The sequence below is a fragment of the Podarcis raffonei genome, chromosome 2 (genome assembly GCF_027172205.1).
Source record: "Podarcis raffonei isolate rPodRaf1 chromosome 2, rPodRaf1.pri, whole genome shotgun sequence".
Lineage (NCBI taxonomy): Eukaryota > Metazoa > Chordata > Lepidosauria > Squamata > Lacertidae > Podarcis > Podarcis raffonei.
Genome location: NC_070603.1, coordinates 16,345,099 through 16,362,135, shown reverse-complemented (window position 1 = coordinate 16,362,135; position 17,037 = coordinate 16,345,099). Strand labels below are relative to the sequence as shown.

General features: G+C 41.5%; 1 protein-coding gene across 3 annotated transcripts in view; it reads left to right on the top strand.

Annotated features, from left to right (window-relative positions):
- Window positions 1-17,037, top strand: part of CERS5 (ceramide synthase 5) — a 40,165-nt gene that overhangs the window by 17,116 nt on the left and 6,012 nt on the right. Inside the window, exons 3-9 of one of the 3 annotated variants that reach the window (XM_053375089.1) lie at window positions 594-724; window positions 1,926-1,983; window positions 2,378-2,428; window positions 4,862-4,954; window positions 9,217-9,345; window positions 9,555-9,661; window positions 11,439-11,595. In XM_053375089.1, coding sequence (XP_053231064.1) covers window positions 594-724; window positions 1,926-1,983; window positions 2,378-2,428; window positions 4,862-4,954; window positions 9,217-9,345; window positions 9,555-9,661; window positions 11,439-11,595 — 726 coding nt within the window. The remainder of the gene's footprint in view (window positions 1-593; window positions 725-1,925; window positions 1,984-2,377; window positions 2,429-4,861; window positions 4,955-9,216; window positions 9,346-9,554; window positions 9,662-11,438; window positions 11,596-17,037) is intronic. The other 2 variants (XM_053375090.1, XM_053375091.1) reach the window with 2 other exon arrangements.

Here is a 17,037-nt window from a genome sequence, read left to right as displayed (position 1 = left end):
GGGGAGGGTGGGTTATGAATAAAAATTATTATTATTATTATTATTTAAGGCAAATGTAGGTGTGGTTTTGAAAGCACTTGAATGGAAAACTAGTTTTGGTGAAACTAGCCTGGCATCAAATCCTGTTTTGCTGGCAGAATTCCAGGTGATGAGTAGGAACTTTCTGCACAGATGCGTGTGGCCAAAGGGAAGAAATCTCCGGTAGTATTGTCATCTTTTTGAAAAAGATAAGGAAAGTACTGCAAGCAGTCAGTAGAATAACCCAAAATGTAAAAATGCAGTGTAATACCCTACTGGTGTGTTAAGCTCACACACTTTGGTTTTGTTTGGGTATGTGGTATTTCTTTGGAATTTGTTGCTCATGGCATCTTGCATCCACATTTTTATTTTATATTATCATATTGGATCTTTATGTATATTTCTTCTAATAATTTGTTTCTTGAACTGATTATTTAACCAGTGTTACTTTTTCTAGCAAAATGTTGTCTGTACAATTTTGTATAATATGCAGCAGGTCGAAGAAGAATTGGGCGATAATGGGAAGAGTCTGTTTTGGAAGGTAGCTAAGGAGTATGTGTTTGATTACCTTCTAGTGTCCAGATGCAAGAAGATTAGAGGGCTTGTCAAAACAACTAGATTGGGATGTCCGAAAAATCCAGCGCTGGTTTCGTCATCGAAGGAACAAAGATAAACCAAGCATTCATGTGAAATTCTGTGAGAGCATGTAGGTTTGTGTGTAGTTCACCTCTTACAGCTCCAATTGTTTTGTTTTAAAGTTGAGATCTTGTGGTCTCTGAAATTTTGAAGAAAGGCATTCTTGTAAAACAGATGGCCATTCAGCAATAGGCATTACTGAAAATTCTTTTAAGGTTATATCCAACTAAATGGTTGCGTGGAACGACAACTACAAGTTCAGTTGCAACTGCTCCTTCTTCCCCTTGTGTGCCTCCAGTATCACCCTCAAATCTGCTCTAGAGGGCTAGAGGGAATCTCCAGAGCAGATTTGGGGGATGCATGGGGAAGGACAGAGAAGGGAAGTTCACTTGCACTTGTGGAAGTCTTTCCATGTGTGCAATGATTTAGCTGGATACAACACTTATTTTTTTTTATTTGTACCAGGAGATACATTTGGGTGTTTCACCAATATTTGTGTTTCAGTGTGGTAAAATAGCTCTTTCACCTTTGGTTTGGACTGTACAGCAGATAGCTATAACTTTTAATCTTTATGCAAGCTATATTTTATCCTTTGAAGTTATTTTCCATTGCATGCACTTGAATTTTTCCTGGGCTCTCATTTCTTTTCATTCCCACTTAAATTTATTTTCTTACCCTTTTCTGCATGACCTCTATCACTATAGTATCTGAGCATCTTTGCCTTCCTGCCTGCTACTTCTGTGACTTCTACCTCTCTTCCTCAGTGGCTTCTTCCCCAAGATATTTGCTTTAGGTGAGTGGGAGTCTCATTTGACATCTGTCTGTCTTTGGTTTATACTCTAAATTGGAAGCTGCTTAATCGTAAGCCCCATTCCCATGTTACTTGTGAGTAGGGCGTTGCTGTGATTCATGCGATCCTGTCCCTGTTGCAGCATCTCCTCCTCCAAAAGAAGTTTGTCTGAAGTGTCTGCAGTTGTCTGAAGTGAATGCCCAACCTGGAAGAATTATTGTGGGATCAAGATACATTCAGGAACTCACATTTTGAGGTTTTACCAGACAACCTTAGTCTCCATGGATATGCTTTTTCCTCTTATTGTGGGGCTAGCATAGTTGTGTATATCAAAGTCTCCTACGGATATTTTATAGATCTAAATTATATTATGTTAAGTCTCTAAAACATGTTCGAGTTAATTTTGGATTTTTCCTGGTTGGTGCTTTACAACATCAATATATTTGTACCATATATTTGATTCTTACTTTTTCACTTCTAGGTGGAGGCTTGCATTTTACATCTGTATATTTACGTATGGACTCAGAATTCTTTGGTTGGTGAGTATGTTGCATAATAATCAATATATATTTGGTGGAATTAAATTAAAAGATTCATTTGGTCCTTGGGGACTTCCTTAACATTCTTATTTGGGTGGTCAGTTATTCCTTCAATTCTATCCTGGCAGAACAGGAAAGGTAGCCTTTATATCACTCTTCATCTCAGGAATGCTGCAACTTTCACTTTTTGACTCCGGAACCAGAAAGACCAGTTCATGATTTGTGATGCCTTTTGTTTGTTGTTTCTTGAAAAGGGTGTTGATCCCTGTCTTACAATCTATGGTTACTTGTATTGAGCAATTTCCCCCTCAATATAAGGGATCCCGTATCTACACGTTCTAGTTGTACTGTTTTCTAGTATCTTTCATTCATTCATTATTATTTTTTAATCTAGTCACCCTGGTTATGGGATACTCGACAATGCTGGTACAACTACCCTTTTCAGGTATGTGGTGTCTTTACTAATAGAAGCTTGTAACAGTGTTAGGTATCATTTCCTGAAGTCGTTCAGCCTTTGACTAATCACTTTCCTCTTGAACCAGTTTGCCACTGGAAGTACTGATATATACACAATGTTCCCTCATTTGATACAGCTTGTCTGTCACCTTTGTGGGAAGTAACCCGTGGAACAGCTGTGTCTGTCAAAATAAGCATCCTGTTCTTGCAAATATATTTTCACATGTTAGAGCTTAACTTGGAGTGCTGGTAAATCAAAGGTGACAGATTGCAGTACGTGTGCCTGGTTGTGTTTCAAAGTGAATTTGCAGATATGTCAAGAAAAACATATTTCTTAGAGCAAATGGGCATATTATGCTTTGCTACACATTCCACTAGCGTGCCTTTCTGTCTGCCTTTTAATCTGGTCTGTGTAGGAGGTAATGGGCATACTTTACTTAGAATGTGTTTGATGCTTTAGTGCTAAACGTAAGGAATGAGGGAATACAAAATAGCTGGAATGATGCAATAGGGAGAGATTTATAGTGACAGTTCTCTGTGTGGTAGACCTTCTTTTAGTCCTGCAGTCATTATGTAGGTAGATTGAAAACTAGTGAGAAAAACTGTGTGCTGAAAACCATCCAGTCACTAATTAAACACTCTCTGCATCTGAACTCACCTAAGTTTTTGTCTTGTTTCTGATCTATCAAAAAAATGCTTATTTATGGGTTTGAGGCTCCAAACAGTACAGGCTGATTGCTCTCTAGTTTTTTTTTTTACATGATACTTGGATGGTAATGCTGAATTCTTCTCTGATCCTCCTCTTTTAAAATTGCCGTGTCTAAGTACAGTGGTGCCCCACAAGACAAAAAACCCGCTAGACGAAAGGGTTTTCCGTTTTTCGATGCGCTTCGCAAGACGAATTTCCCTATGGGCTTGCTTCGCAAGACGAAAACGGCTTGCGAGTCTTGCGATTTTTTTCCGCTTTCCCCCCCTTTTTCTAAGCCGCTAAGCCGCTAATAGCCTTTTAGCCGCTAAGCCGCTAATCCTTTAATAGCCGCTAAACCGCTAATAGCGCTAATCTGCTAAGCCGCTAATAGGGTTGCTTCACAAGACGAAAAAACCGCTAGACGAAGACACTCGCGGAACGGATTATTTTCGTCTTGCGAGGCACCACTGTAACATGTATTTCAAAAGCACACATGGCAAGTAATCTTTGGCCTTTTTTTTTGTAGACCCCTGCTAAATGGAAGAGGCACTTTTTAATAGTTAGCTAAAGGCCTGTCAAGTTTTGCAGCCTGGGGAATAGACAATTCTAGTCTTTTCTCCAACCAATCTACTTGTCTTCCCCCAGTCCTTAGCTTGTCACCCCTCACTGAGATTTTGGGAGTGGGGCATCAGAAATATTGCCCTTCCCCTGAAAGCTAAGAACTATGACCAGGAGAAGGAAGTGTTGCTTTTTCTCATGGGGCATTTTGGTGTGGTCAGGCCACCAGGTTTCAAGTGGTGTGGGAGTATTTGCTGCTGTTCAGTTTATATAAGGGTACAGTTGGGTGTGATTTTGGGAGATCTGCCATCAGATCGCACTTAAAAAACCACACATAATAGCAGCCCTGGGGGAGGAAGCGGGAAGAACCGAAAGAAGGGAGGATACGTTTCTTTGTAATTACAATATTGAACGCTTAGGTTATCATTTTACAGGATGGAAGGACATAAACACTTACCTGTTTAAGTCAGCAGTGGAGAACCTCTAATTGCCCTCAAAGTTGTTTCCCCTAAACTACACCTACCTGCCCCACCACACCTGATGTCACATGTGACACCAGTTGTGGACAGGCAAAGATTCAGGTACAAAGGAGCAATAGAGAACGGAAAAGTGTGCTCCCGATTGCTTTTTGGAAAGCAAGCCTTGTTGTCCGCTTCAATCAGTCGATTGACAGTGATAGCAAACCCTGCTAAGATGGGCTGCACTTTGGAGCCCCCAGTCAAGGTTGAGCACCCAATCCCTTGCCAAAGCAACGCATGCCTATCGGTTTACAAGCCCTGCGGAGAAACATTCCATTTGCTTGCACTTTTTGACATAAAATTCCACAGGCAAAGGGATGCTTCACCTGAGGTCATGATGATATCAGGAGAGTGATAGGTGAGTGGTCCCAGCTATAAGTCAATTACATCCTTGGGGTTGGGGGACATCAGGATCTGGCTCTGTGGCTGGACTCAATTCCCTATCAGTGGTTTTAAGTATTTAAATCGGGGTGGGGAACCTGTGGCCCTTCAGATGTTGATGGACTACAGCTCCCATCTTCCCTGACCCTTGGGAGCTGATGGGCACTGGAATCCAACAGCATTTGGATAGCCACAGATTAACCATTCCTGCTTTAAGTAGCTCTTAATGCATATGTTGCATGCTGTTTCTAAACAAGACTTTCTTTCTGTTTTTCAGCCCCTATCATCCAGCCTTTACTACTACTATTTTGTGCAACTGGCCTTCTACTGGTCTCTTATGTTTTCACAGTTTATAGATGTGAAGCGAAAGGTAATTAACTAGCTGTTTCCAGGAGCCTTAAACAATCCCATTAACCTTTCTGAATGAGGGGAAGAATCATTCAGTACCAAGTAATAGAATGACTGATTTGTATCTTATAATAAAACCTACTTTGATTAGAAGACTTCCATCAAATGCAAACCTCTGATGAGTGAAGTACGTGTATGTGTGAATGTATTATGATGACTCATGTGAGACTGGTTGAGCCTTTTATCCTTTTCTAGGAGAGGGAGGAACTAAGGAATCCTATGTGTGATTTTCTACATTTCCTAGCTTGTTTTTTTTGAGCTATTCTGAAAGCATGGGTTTAGAACAAAAACAAACAGGTGCCCTCAGCTGGAAAATGCATATTGAGGCTGTGCTGACCCGCATCTGAAGGGCACTGCTGAAGGTTGCCCCACATGGTGTTGTAGTCAGGTCCAATGTGAATCCGGTACAAATGTGCATTTAGATATGTGACATTGGACTGTCCAGGCAAATAAATGTCACTAGTTTCATGGGTTTATATCCTTTCCTCTTTCCCCCTGCTCCACAATATTGCTTTACCTAGGCATGCTATTAATCCTGTTTGTGTTTTAGGTTCCTTAAACCTGAATTTCAACTTGTTTTCATGCCAATATATCTAGATTTCTCTGCTTAGATAGTGTTCAACGGAGAAATGCTCAGTAAGTTGTGATTTAGATGCTTTCCCAATTTGATTATGGAAGGAATTTAACATTTCCCATTTGATTGTTGAAAGCAGTAGCGTCCTTAAGGCATATGTTCAAAGGAGCTTACAGAGAGAGAAAATTAAAACTAATAATAAAAATTTAATTTTAAAGCTTTTTATATATATATATATATATATATATATATATATATATAGCTTATATATATATATATAGCTTATATATATATATATAGCATATATATATATATATATATATATATATATATATATATAGCTAGTCGAAAACATCCTTCCATGAGAAATCCAATTTACAAAAAGTGGTCTTGTGTTTCCTGAATAAGGTTCTGTGAATACAGTGAGAAAACTGGAATTCAAGAGTATAAAAGAAAAGTATGGAATCCCAAAGCCACAGACATTGTATTGCATTTCTGTAAGAAACAGACATCAATAATAAATATGACAGATAAAAATCAGTTGCATTAACATGTACATATAGCAGAGCACAAGGCACAAACAGGAGTTGAATAGTTGTGTTATAGTAGCTATAAGGATAAATATTTCAGACCTGGGAACTCTTTTGTAAAGCTGTTGATGTGTCCTGGAGTGATCATGATAATGTACCTCCATCATTGCAAAACAAAGGAACTCGGCTAATGTTTCTAGAACTTGAAGGATAGTAGAGGACAACTAGGAAAATAAATAGAAAACATTGGATTAAGATTATCTTAAATCCAATTGCCACTGTCATCAGTTGTCTGGGCCTAGGATGTTGTGCATTTGTCTTCTCAGTTACTGCTCATATTTTGGCTGCAAACATTTTTGGCATTCTGTATAAATGGGCCATATTCAACAAACAGGAGCTGATGAATTTAGTTTTGAGATATTTTGTGGGTTGCAGAGGTACTGCCCAGTTACAGTGAATAGTTTCTAAATGCAGTTACCAGTAAAAGAAGCAGTTGTTTTAATTGCTGCTGCCATTATTTGCTTTCTGCAAACCACTGGAAACAGATGCACCTGGAAGTCTCTCAATACATTGTTGGAGAAAGGGTGCTTCTCCAGAATGTCTTCTATGCATGCATTCACGGGAAACAAGGCAACTGATTTGGCATTTTCATTATTTTTCTCTCAGACAATCATGTGAGCAGAAACCACCAGAAATTTAATGTCTCGGTTGTGAGTTCTCCCTGAAATGTTTTGTGGCTGACCACTTTCACTAAAACATTTTCATCTATATGCCTCAGTAAGAATTGCTCCAAAAATATTTGTATGGAGGCAAATGTTTTACACAAGCTAATCTTCCCTTTTTTTGTGTCACTGTACCTGGAGTTAATCTCCAGTTAAATTATTATTATTATAATTATGATCTCTTTCCTTCAGCTGACTGTTGAGATCCCTAGGAGAGGGAGATTGTGTGTACTTCAGTTTACTCAGGCAACCCTAGCAGAATCCTACCTAGTAACTTGTTGAAGAGTTAGTGAGTACACCTGTTAGTATTTTGTTGACCTGTTAGTAAAAATACATGAGAAGCTTGGAAAAGAGGCAGTTTGAGTATTGTTGAATGCAATTGTTGTTTTTATATATGCTTTCTAAACCTTGAGTCCCTGACCCAAGTCCCAAGGTACTTATTTATTCTGTGAACTGCCTTGAGATCTCCGGGCATCAGGCAGTATATAAATTCAATCAATCAATCAATCAATCAATCAATCAATAAAATAAATACTCTAAGGTTGCTGTAGCATTGACTTTTCAGCAGTCTACATGGTATATTTTGCAAGGATTGTGAGTAAACTGTTTTCTCAGGAGGAGTGCCCAGCATTGGCTGCTTATCATGAGGCTTGGTTCCTAGAATAGGCTACCCAATCTGTACAGATTCTACACCCAGAATGGGAGGTTGCTGAAAGAAAAATAAAAAAGTCTATTGTCTTACTCTGGCACCAGTGATTTTCTCCCAAAGCAATACCTTTACTGATAACATTTCAGATTACAAAAAAGAACTAATTTTATCTTATTCAAACTGACTACATTGAGAGACACTCCTATATAGCAAATAACCCTGTTCTGCAATGTCCCTCAGATCAGCCTCCATACCTGAGGACTGGAAAGTAGCCAAAGTAGCACAATTAATTTTTTTTTAAGAAAAGGGTTCCAGCAGGGATCCTGAAAATTACAGGCTGGTTAGCTTAAATTGTCCAGGGTTGTTAAAACAAAAAGAGATTGTGAAGAGCTCCAAATTGGCCTCTCCAAACTGAGTAAATGGGCAGTGAAATGGCAAATGCAATTCACTGTAAACAAGTGTAAAATGATGCAAAAATTAATAATCTTAACTTCACCTGAACTTCAGGTGACAGACCAGGAACAAGAGTAGATAACTTGATGAAGATGTTGGCCAAGGTGCAAATCCCATGTTGTCATTGCTGTTGAGGATTAGGAAACTTTCTCACTTGGAAGAAAAGGTTTTCAATAACACTAATGGCACACCAGTTTGATTTGTGGTGAAGTGATGGCTGTACAGATTTCTAGACCGCTATTCTATAATACTGTATTTTTTGCACCATAACACTCACTTTTTTCCTCCTAGAAAGTAAGGGGAAATGTCTGTGCGTGTTATGGAGGGAATGCCTACGGGTGGCGGGGCGATCTGCTGCAGTCGTGAGCAGAGGATCCATGGTTCCCCTTCCTTCCCTCCTCTGTGGCTCGCTTTGAAACAGCAAAGCGGGAGAAGAGCCGCTGAGTGGGGAGGAGAGAGGGACTGAGAGCCTGCTTCTTTAAAGGAGCAAAGCGGGAGAGCAGAGGAGCCGCTTACTGTCTGGTTAGTTCCTTTAAAGCAAGCAGGCTCTCTGTCCCTCTCTCCTCCCCACTCAGTTTGCTACATAGCAGCAAAGTTTTTCAGCTCGCTAAGCCGGGGATGAGCGGGGAGGAGGGAGAAAAGCAGAGCCTGCTTGCTTTAAAGGAGCAAAGTGGGAGAGGAGAGGAGCCTTCTCCCCTTATACCCCTCTTCATTATTAGCAGCATCCTTCTCCACCCACCCATGCGTGCTCCTTGTCCCTTGAATGCTTTTCCTTCCCTCCCCACTTAAAACATGGTTACAAAGCACGGATCCACATGGATCCTCAGGATTTTTGCACTGGGTCACCCCAAATTCACCATCAGATCACATAGCATGTCCATGGCTATATCTTGAACCAAAAAAATCACGCACCCACTGTTGCCTGGGGCCGCAGTGGTGCAAAAACGTGGTTATAAAGCATGGATCCACATGGATCCTCAGGATTTTTGCATTGGGCTACTCCAAACTCACTGTCAGATCACATGTCTGTGGCCACAGCATTAACCACAAAAATCATACATCCAATCTTTCATTTAGAATTTTTTTTTTCTTGTTTTCCTCCTCTAAAAACTACGTGTGTGTTATGGTCAGGTGCGTGTTATAGAGCGAAAAATACGGTAAATCATTGTGATCTTGAAAGCAGCTCACCTTTGTGTCAGAAAGAAGTTGTAGGTGCTAAACTAAAGATTTCCAAATCTGTATTATGTTGTGTTCCTTGTACTCCGTAGTGATATCATGCTGGTACTTGTTTTTCAGGATTTCCTGATCATGTTTATTCATCACTTGTTATCAGTTACACTCATTAGCTTCTCCTATATGAACAACATGGTGCGGGTAGGAAGTTTGATTTTGTTGGTTCATGATACATCAGATGGCTTCCTAGAAGTAAGTACCTCACACAGTTCTATCGAGTTTTTACCACTGTATTCAAATGACTTATTTGTGTTAGATGCTTTTAATTTTTTTCTAGAAATCCATTTGCATACAACGGAACAAAGTAATAACCATTTCTTAAACCATTTCTTAAATGATGGGATTATTGCATTGAAGTCTGGAGGAGTTTTCTTAGAGATTCTCCCTTTTCCCCTCCCCAGGTAGCAAAAATATCCAACTATGCCAAATACCAGCGAGTCTGTGATGCCACCTTTGTACTGTTTTGTGTGGTGTTCATTGTTACTCGTTTGGGGATTTATCCTTTCTGGTAAGTATTTACTGGGATTGAGGAGGGGGAGAGCAAGTCAAGGGATAACATTATGGGTTCATTGTGCCAAGAGTCTGGTACAGATGATTAAACAGCTGTAGCACAGAGGTAACCTCTGTAACAGGACCCCTTCACAGTTGTGTGATAAGCAACATATCCCCTGAAGGACTTGATTGATTTTGGGGCTCAGTAAGCAAAAGGGCCTGGCAGAATGCGTGAGGAGGCACCAGGAGCTCCAGGTTTTGGTTGTGCTGTTTCAATATTTTATTTACAATGGCAAAATACTTACGGCGGGCCCTGAGTTGGGTTTCGATCTCTTCAGATTGCGCAGTGCCATTGTAGCTTGATCTTGAGAGGCAGGATATGGAATGTGGTCCCCAGTCTCTATGCAGTCATAATGCCACAGGTCCTCTCCCCCTGTTGCAGAAGGGGCCAGTTTGAATCGGTGGAGATTGTTGAACAGTTCCTCTTGATACTTTGTGCATTACTTGTGTGGATACGGAGGTATTGGAAGGGAACCCATTGAGTATCGCTTGTTATATTGTGTGGCTCCTGCTAGCCACTCAGAAAAGGCGCCCTGCTTCAACTATATATCTGTGTAGGCCCTTGCAAGATTTAGAACTTGGATTGTCCAGATTTCTGGATTACACAGGGAGCCTACACAGGTAGAAAGCACTCTTCAGGAGTTACTGCCGACGCATGAAAATCCAGGAGGAGTCCTGCAACCCAGGGTTGCTCCTTTGTGCTGAGTGATTTGGGAAGAGGAATTAGGCTGCCCAGCACATCTGCATTTGAGGTGTGATCGACAGATGTCCCTCTGAGCAACTACTCATGCCAACTTTCTATCCTAGCTATCATTTTCAGCTATGACAGTAGAGTACTCCCTCAACCGAGGAGAGATTTCAGAGTAATAAATGACTTGAAATGTCTTCTTGCACTGGTGCATTGGTCTGTGCAAGCAAACAAATCTTCTTACTACTGGCCCCACTGATTGTGATTACGCCATGGCAGCCTGTACGCATTGTTGCTATATCACTCAGCAAGCCCTTGGCGTGTGGTAGGGAGCCAGTGAATCTTTAATGCTGTTTCCATTGGTCTTATTGTAATCCCCCTGTTTCCCGGGTATGCCTGCTTATCTCAAATTGCAATGGGAAGTGACTTTGCTGTCTCAGTGGTTGCATACTGTGTAATGCCATACTGCACTTATCAAATAGCACGAGGTGGCTCATGTAGAAACTGTTTTTCCCTTTGGAGATGGGAAGGTCCCTCCTCCGAGAGTGCAAAGGCAGGTTTGACTAATGAAGACCTGCGGGAGGAGTGTTTCAGGCTCTCTTGAGTTCTAGCAACCAGAGGCCAGATTTCATTGGCTTTCTCCCTTTTTAAAGTCCTTAATAGAGCTGATATTTTCCTGCTGCAGCAAGGTGCAGTGGGGTAAATCACACATTTTCTGTCAGTGTAAGGCTTCCTAAATCCATCAAACATGTAAAACCAACAGACCTTTTTATTTCTTTCTGGAAATAGATGAATTGCTAAGCATTTCAGCTCCTGACTCAATCAAAGCATTAACCAAAACTGAATGGAGAAGAAACCTGTGCCTCTGAGATGTCCACTCATATACTGAGATGTCTTAAGACTGGAGGCATTAACATTCCGTAAAGGAATTTTTTTATGGGGCAGGTGTTTTTGTAGTCCAGTCAGCTTGGTTTCTATCTAGAAGCTGGGAGTTGTGAAAGATAAGCAAAGTGCCAATATAACAACTCACTTCTTTGTCTTGCAGGTTACTGAACACAACTTTGTTCGAAAGCAAGGAAATACTTGGCCCTTATCCATCATGGTGGCTATTTAATGGGCTTCTTCTAATTATGCAAGTTCTACATGTAATATGGTCCTATTTCATCATTCGCATTGCCTACAAGGCCCTGGCACAAGGGAAGGTATGAATTCCAACTTGCTTAAGCACTGGGAACTCCCAGATACTTGCTTCCTTTTTTGCGTTTTTCACAAACACCTGTGGCTTTGAAGAAGGCGGACTGCTGCCTGAGATAACAACTTTTTACTTTGATATCATTTTAACTTATATGTTAAGTAGCTGCTAGAATGAGAAAAGTATTTGTCTCTCTTCACACCACTCTACTTCCTCTCATTAGTAATCGCACACACAAACACACCAGCCATTGCTCTTGATCCTTTTCCAGACTGCCCATATTTATCCAGACCACCCAAGTAGTTCTCTCACATTGATGAATGTTACGCACTTGTAAAGGTGCAATTGCAGAGTGAATCGCAATTTTGCTCAGAATTCCCTCATGAGCTGTACTTCATGTTACATATCAAATGCTCCCCACCAGACAACATCAGAGGCTTAGGTTTGACTGAAGTAGGAAATGCTGCCCCAGCAGATCTGGTTGGCCACTATGAAAACTAGATGGACCTTTTGTCAGATCCAGCAAGGCTGCTCTTAACGTTTTTTTGCACTCTGAATTCTGGTACCAACATTTTATTGCTGCCAGATAAACCTGGCCTATCTAACAGTGCTAGGGGTAAACAACTGCTAAAAAATACAAGTATGCACCAAGAAAAGCTTGAAACAGCACCATGTAAAATCTGTCCATATAAACAATAATGCACAAAGTGTGCACAATACGTTTTAATAGGCATCAGGGAGCGGCACAAAGCTAGGCAGAGCCTATACAAACTGGAATAATGCTTGGCATTCTTAGCTCCCCCTTCTTGGATTCCCACACACTTTCAAATCTGTCTTCTCAATCCTAAGCACTTTTTAAAGATGTAAATTGTAAAAACAGATGTTGAGTTGCTGGATTCTGTATTATCACATACCAACCCTTGTTAGTGGACATAGGAACACTGCACTGAAAGGCTGGAGGGCTCTGGGTTTTTTGTTTTAAAATGCAGTGGCATAGAAGGAATTTTCTGAAATGAGAATTGATGCTGCACCGATGCAGATCATACTGATCATAACGCAAGAGGTTTGCCTATCCTTTGTGCATATTGCTCGCCAGTGTAACATTCTGGAGCATTTCTCCGTATATTCCACTTCACTGTTCTAGTTACTAAAAATGGGGATATTTAATTCCAGGAGCTGATCAGTGTGTCAAATACACCCAGCAGAAGGAAAGGTGATATTGAAAGGCCGAAAGGGCCTTGCTGTTAAACTCCTCTTTGCTTTGTAGCAGTGAGTGCTCCAGGCCCTTACCTGCAGTGTTGCTGAGGATAGGTGCTAGAACTGACTCTTAGAAGCCGTTCCTTTAAGAAGCATTGGAAGCCACTACATTGCCAGAACTTAGCTTGCCTTCACTTTTTTTCTGAGGAGGACATTGGCATGAAGGAGGACAGGTAGCTAAGTTTAGTAAGACCTCTGGCTCTCAAAGTAGGGCTTGTGTTTAGCCTGCTATTGTGTCTGCAGGGCTTTGTGGGAGGAGGAGAGGCTATAGTTTTATGTTGGAAAGAAGCGAAAACTACTTGTTCTTATGAAAGTGGCCATGGAAGCAGATTTGCAAAAGAGAGAGAGATAATTTATCTGAACAATTCAGATTCAGAATCTTAGCTAAATACTATATATTTATAGAAATAAACAGTTCTCTACTATTGGGCATTTGCTTTCCTGTAGAGCATTTTAATGATGCCTGAGTACTTTACTTTCTGCATATTCAAATAACCCCAATTTCTTCTCTGCCTTGCAGCTTAGATACTGCGTCTTTTCTTTTCCTGTGTTGGTATCTTAATTACATATATATTTGTGGATTGAGTCTAGATGTGCCATGAGTAGAGCTGGGGAGCAAACAAGCTGGGTTGAGGGGAGCCTTCCAGAATTACTTGGGAAGTAGTGCTGAAGAATGCTGGGGAAGGGGAGAATCAGTTTGTTTCGTTCATTTATCTGCTGAGTGGCTATAGCTGACTTTCAAGCTTGGGGTATCTTGCAGGAGACCTGCATCTCTCCTCTCCTTGCTCTTCTCTCCTGATCAGGTGACCTAGTCAGGGAAGGACTCTCCTCTGTATTCTTCATTCTCTCTCCCTCCTTTCTCTGTGCCAGACTGAAGCTGGATCTCTTCCTCTTCTTGTATGTAAGTGCAATCTGCTATTGTGGCCGGTAGAGGGGAGCGGGGGGACTACCTGTGTCTAAAATGAGTCTGAACACTGTTTAGCCTCAAACCAGCTGTGCTTTGCAGGTTTCTTTCAAACAGTTGTTAGTTAATCTGAAAACTGCTCACAAGAAAGTCAGGTCTCTGATATTGACGTAGGTGGCTATAATCTTTGTGTGCGACCTTCATCTGTGGACCTTCAGCTCTGTGGTACATCTTGCTAGTATTTTTTTTCAATTAAATCTTCCTTTCTGTGGAAAGGAAAATATAGCATAGAAAATTAAGGATGTCAGAATGCATCAAGTAATGAATATTCGCTCTAAAAACACATCCTTTTTTTAAAAAAAAAGGCTGAATAAAACAGCATGTAAAATTTGAAAACCTAGTTCAGTTCATCTGTTGCTAAAATGAGATTGTTTGTTTCTCTCTGGAATGTTATGAAAATGGCTTTGGTAGGTTTTATATATTTTGTGGTTTTATATTTTGATTTTGTTCCTTGAACCGCCCTGAGACCTCCGTGTATAGGGCAGTATAATAATAATAATAATAATAATAATAATAATAATAATAATAATATTTTTTAAAAAAAATATATTAGATAGTAGGTGGGTTCTGTTGGAAAAGTGTTGCATAAGGCCTGAGCAACCACCAAGAAAATCTCTGCTTGTCCCTACTGTGGATGCTGATGGAATTTAGCATTATGAAGCCAGACTTCATGAAAACCTACATGGTCAGTCCTTATGGATCCGGGTCATTTACAGTTTTCAGAGTTAAAATCAGCACCATTTATAAATGGATATACCTTGGAATCTGGGATATGGAGACTTAAAAGCCTGCCACATAGTATTCCTAGTCTTCACATGAGGAAAACCATTGCCACAAATGGCTATAAAATATAACACAATTTTTGTTAATTATTCCTGCCTCCCATTTATATTATGATCTTAAAAGCATTTGGTGGCTATCAGGCAATATAAATTTGCAGCTCTTGAGAAGTGGGCACCTACAGTTGACCCTGTCAATCATTAACTTGTCATTGGTAGGTGCCCTGCCATCCTTTCCATAGGGCTGTTCAAAGTCCATATGCCTAACTGTATTCAGGGGTGTGGATAGCTTGAGCACACCTAGTGCGCATTAGGCGCAAGGGTAAAAATCCCGAGTGTTATGTAAATGAGTGCTATTGGTTGCAGGCTCACAAGTGGAGGGCCTACCCTTAACAGCTGCTACAGCAGAGATAGAATAATCTGTATATAACTATGATGTGAGCATTTCAGCCTTGTTTGCAGTAACAGCCGGTGCCTTTACTGTTCAGTAGTAATCTATAATGTTCAGTAGTAATCTGTTCAGTAGGGACGCGGGTGGCGCTGTAGGGACGCGGGTGGCGCTGTGGGTAAAAGCCTCAGCGCCTAGGGCTTGCCGATCGAAAGGTCAGCGGTTCGAATCCCCGCGGCGGGGTGCGCTCCTGTTGTTCGGTCCCAGCGCCTGCCAACCTAGCAGTTCGAAAGTAGATAAATAGGGACCGCTTACTAGCGGGAAGGTAAACGGCGTTTCCGTGTGCGGCTCTGGCTTGCCAGAGCAGCGATGTCACGCTGGCCACGTGACCCGGAAGTGTCTCCGGACAGCGCTGGCCCTCGGCCTCTTAAGTGAGATGGGCGCACAACCCCAGAGTCTGTCAAGACTGGCCCGTACGGGCAGGGGTACCTTTACCTTTACCTTACCTTAGTAATCTATTGCCACCTTGTGGCAAGTCATGTAAACAATAAATACGAAATGGACTGTGAACTTTATAGGACCTGGGTGCCAGTCTGCATGAGGATTTTTTTCAGGCTGCACATGGGTTCTAAAACACTTGCCGCATGATGCACTAGTTAATCTGTACCCTTCCTGCAGTTTCTCCCTATTGGTTCTGTGTGTTTTCAGAGCTGTTCTGTTACGGGTGGTGCTGGTCCTTCTCTCTGTGTGCTAGTGCTTGTGGTGTGTTGTAGCATCACACTATAATATTTTCAGTGGGAGTGTCTTAAAACCTTAAAAACATTTTCCACCCCCCAGCTTTTACACCTCAGCAGAGGGGAAAGCAGAGTGTCGTTCCTTCTAATTCCTCTCTGTGCTCCGGTGCTGCTGGGGGAGAGGGAGAGAGGGGGGGGGAGAGAGAGAGGGGGGGGGAGGGAGAGAGAGAGAGAGAGAGAGAGAGAGAGAGATGGCTGGCTTGGGTGGGGGGAACTTTTGCCTTTCTTTCCTCCCTCCCGTTAAATCCCTCTCCTGCATTCTTAGCCAGCTGCTTCTCTGCACACCCCTCTCATGTCCCTTCTTTGTTTTTCCTTCGCTCCCCACTTAAAATGTGGTTACAAAGCATAGATCCACATGGATCCTCAGGATCTTTGCATTGGGTCACCCCAAATTCACCATCAGATCACATAGCATGTCCATGGCTACAGCCTGCACCAGAAAAATCACACACCCACTGTTGCCTGGGGCTGCAATGGTGCAAAAACGTGGTTACAAAGCATGGATCCACAGGAATTCTCAGGATTTTTGCATTGGGTCACCCCAAATTCACCATCAGATCACATGTCTGTGGCCACAGCATGAAGCACAAAAATGATACATCCACTGTTTCATTCAGAATGTTTTTTCCCTTGTTTTCCTCCTCTAAAAACGATGTGCGTGTTATGGTCAGGTGCGTGTTATAGAGCGAAAAATACGGCACTTCCCACTGTAATCAGCGGCATGGGATTACTTTTAGAGGAAGAAGTGCACAGTGCCACAGTGTGCTGTCACCACTATGCCTCAAGGACCGCATCTCCCCATAAAAATCGCCCCAGACCTCTGCGTTCATCATCTGAGGCCCTTCTTCATGTGCCTTTTCCACGTGAGGTCTGGAGGGTGACAACATGAGAACGGGCCTTTTTTATAGTGACTCCCCGTTTGTGGAATGCTCTCCCCAGGGAGGTTCGCCTGGCACTTTCATTATATATAGTTTTAGGCACAAGGCGTTTCTCTTCAACCAGGCCTTTGGCTGATTAAATGTGTCTGTGGGAAGGGGGAGTTATCATTATTATTATTCACTTGTGTTTTTATCTTGTGTGAACCACCCTGAGATCTTGTGATGAAGGCCAAAATAATAATAATAATAATATTGTTCCAACAATGAAAAGCTGTCTAGGGCAGATTTTTGCTAGTGTAAGTGTATGCAAGCTTTTGAGTGTTACGTAATTCTTTTTTTATATAAAGTCTGCATCCGTAATATAGCAGGAGTGGGTTCAATAAATATTATTG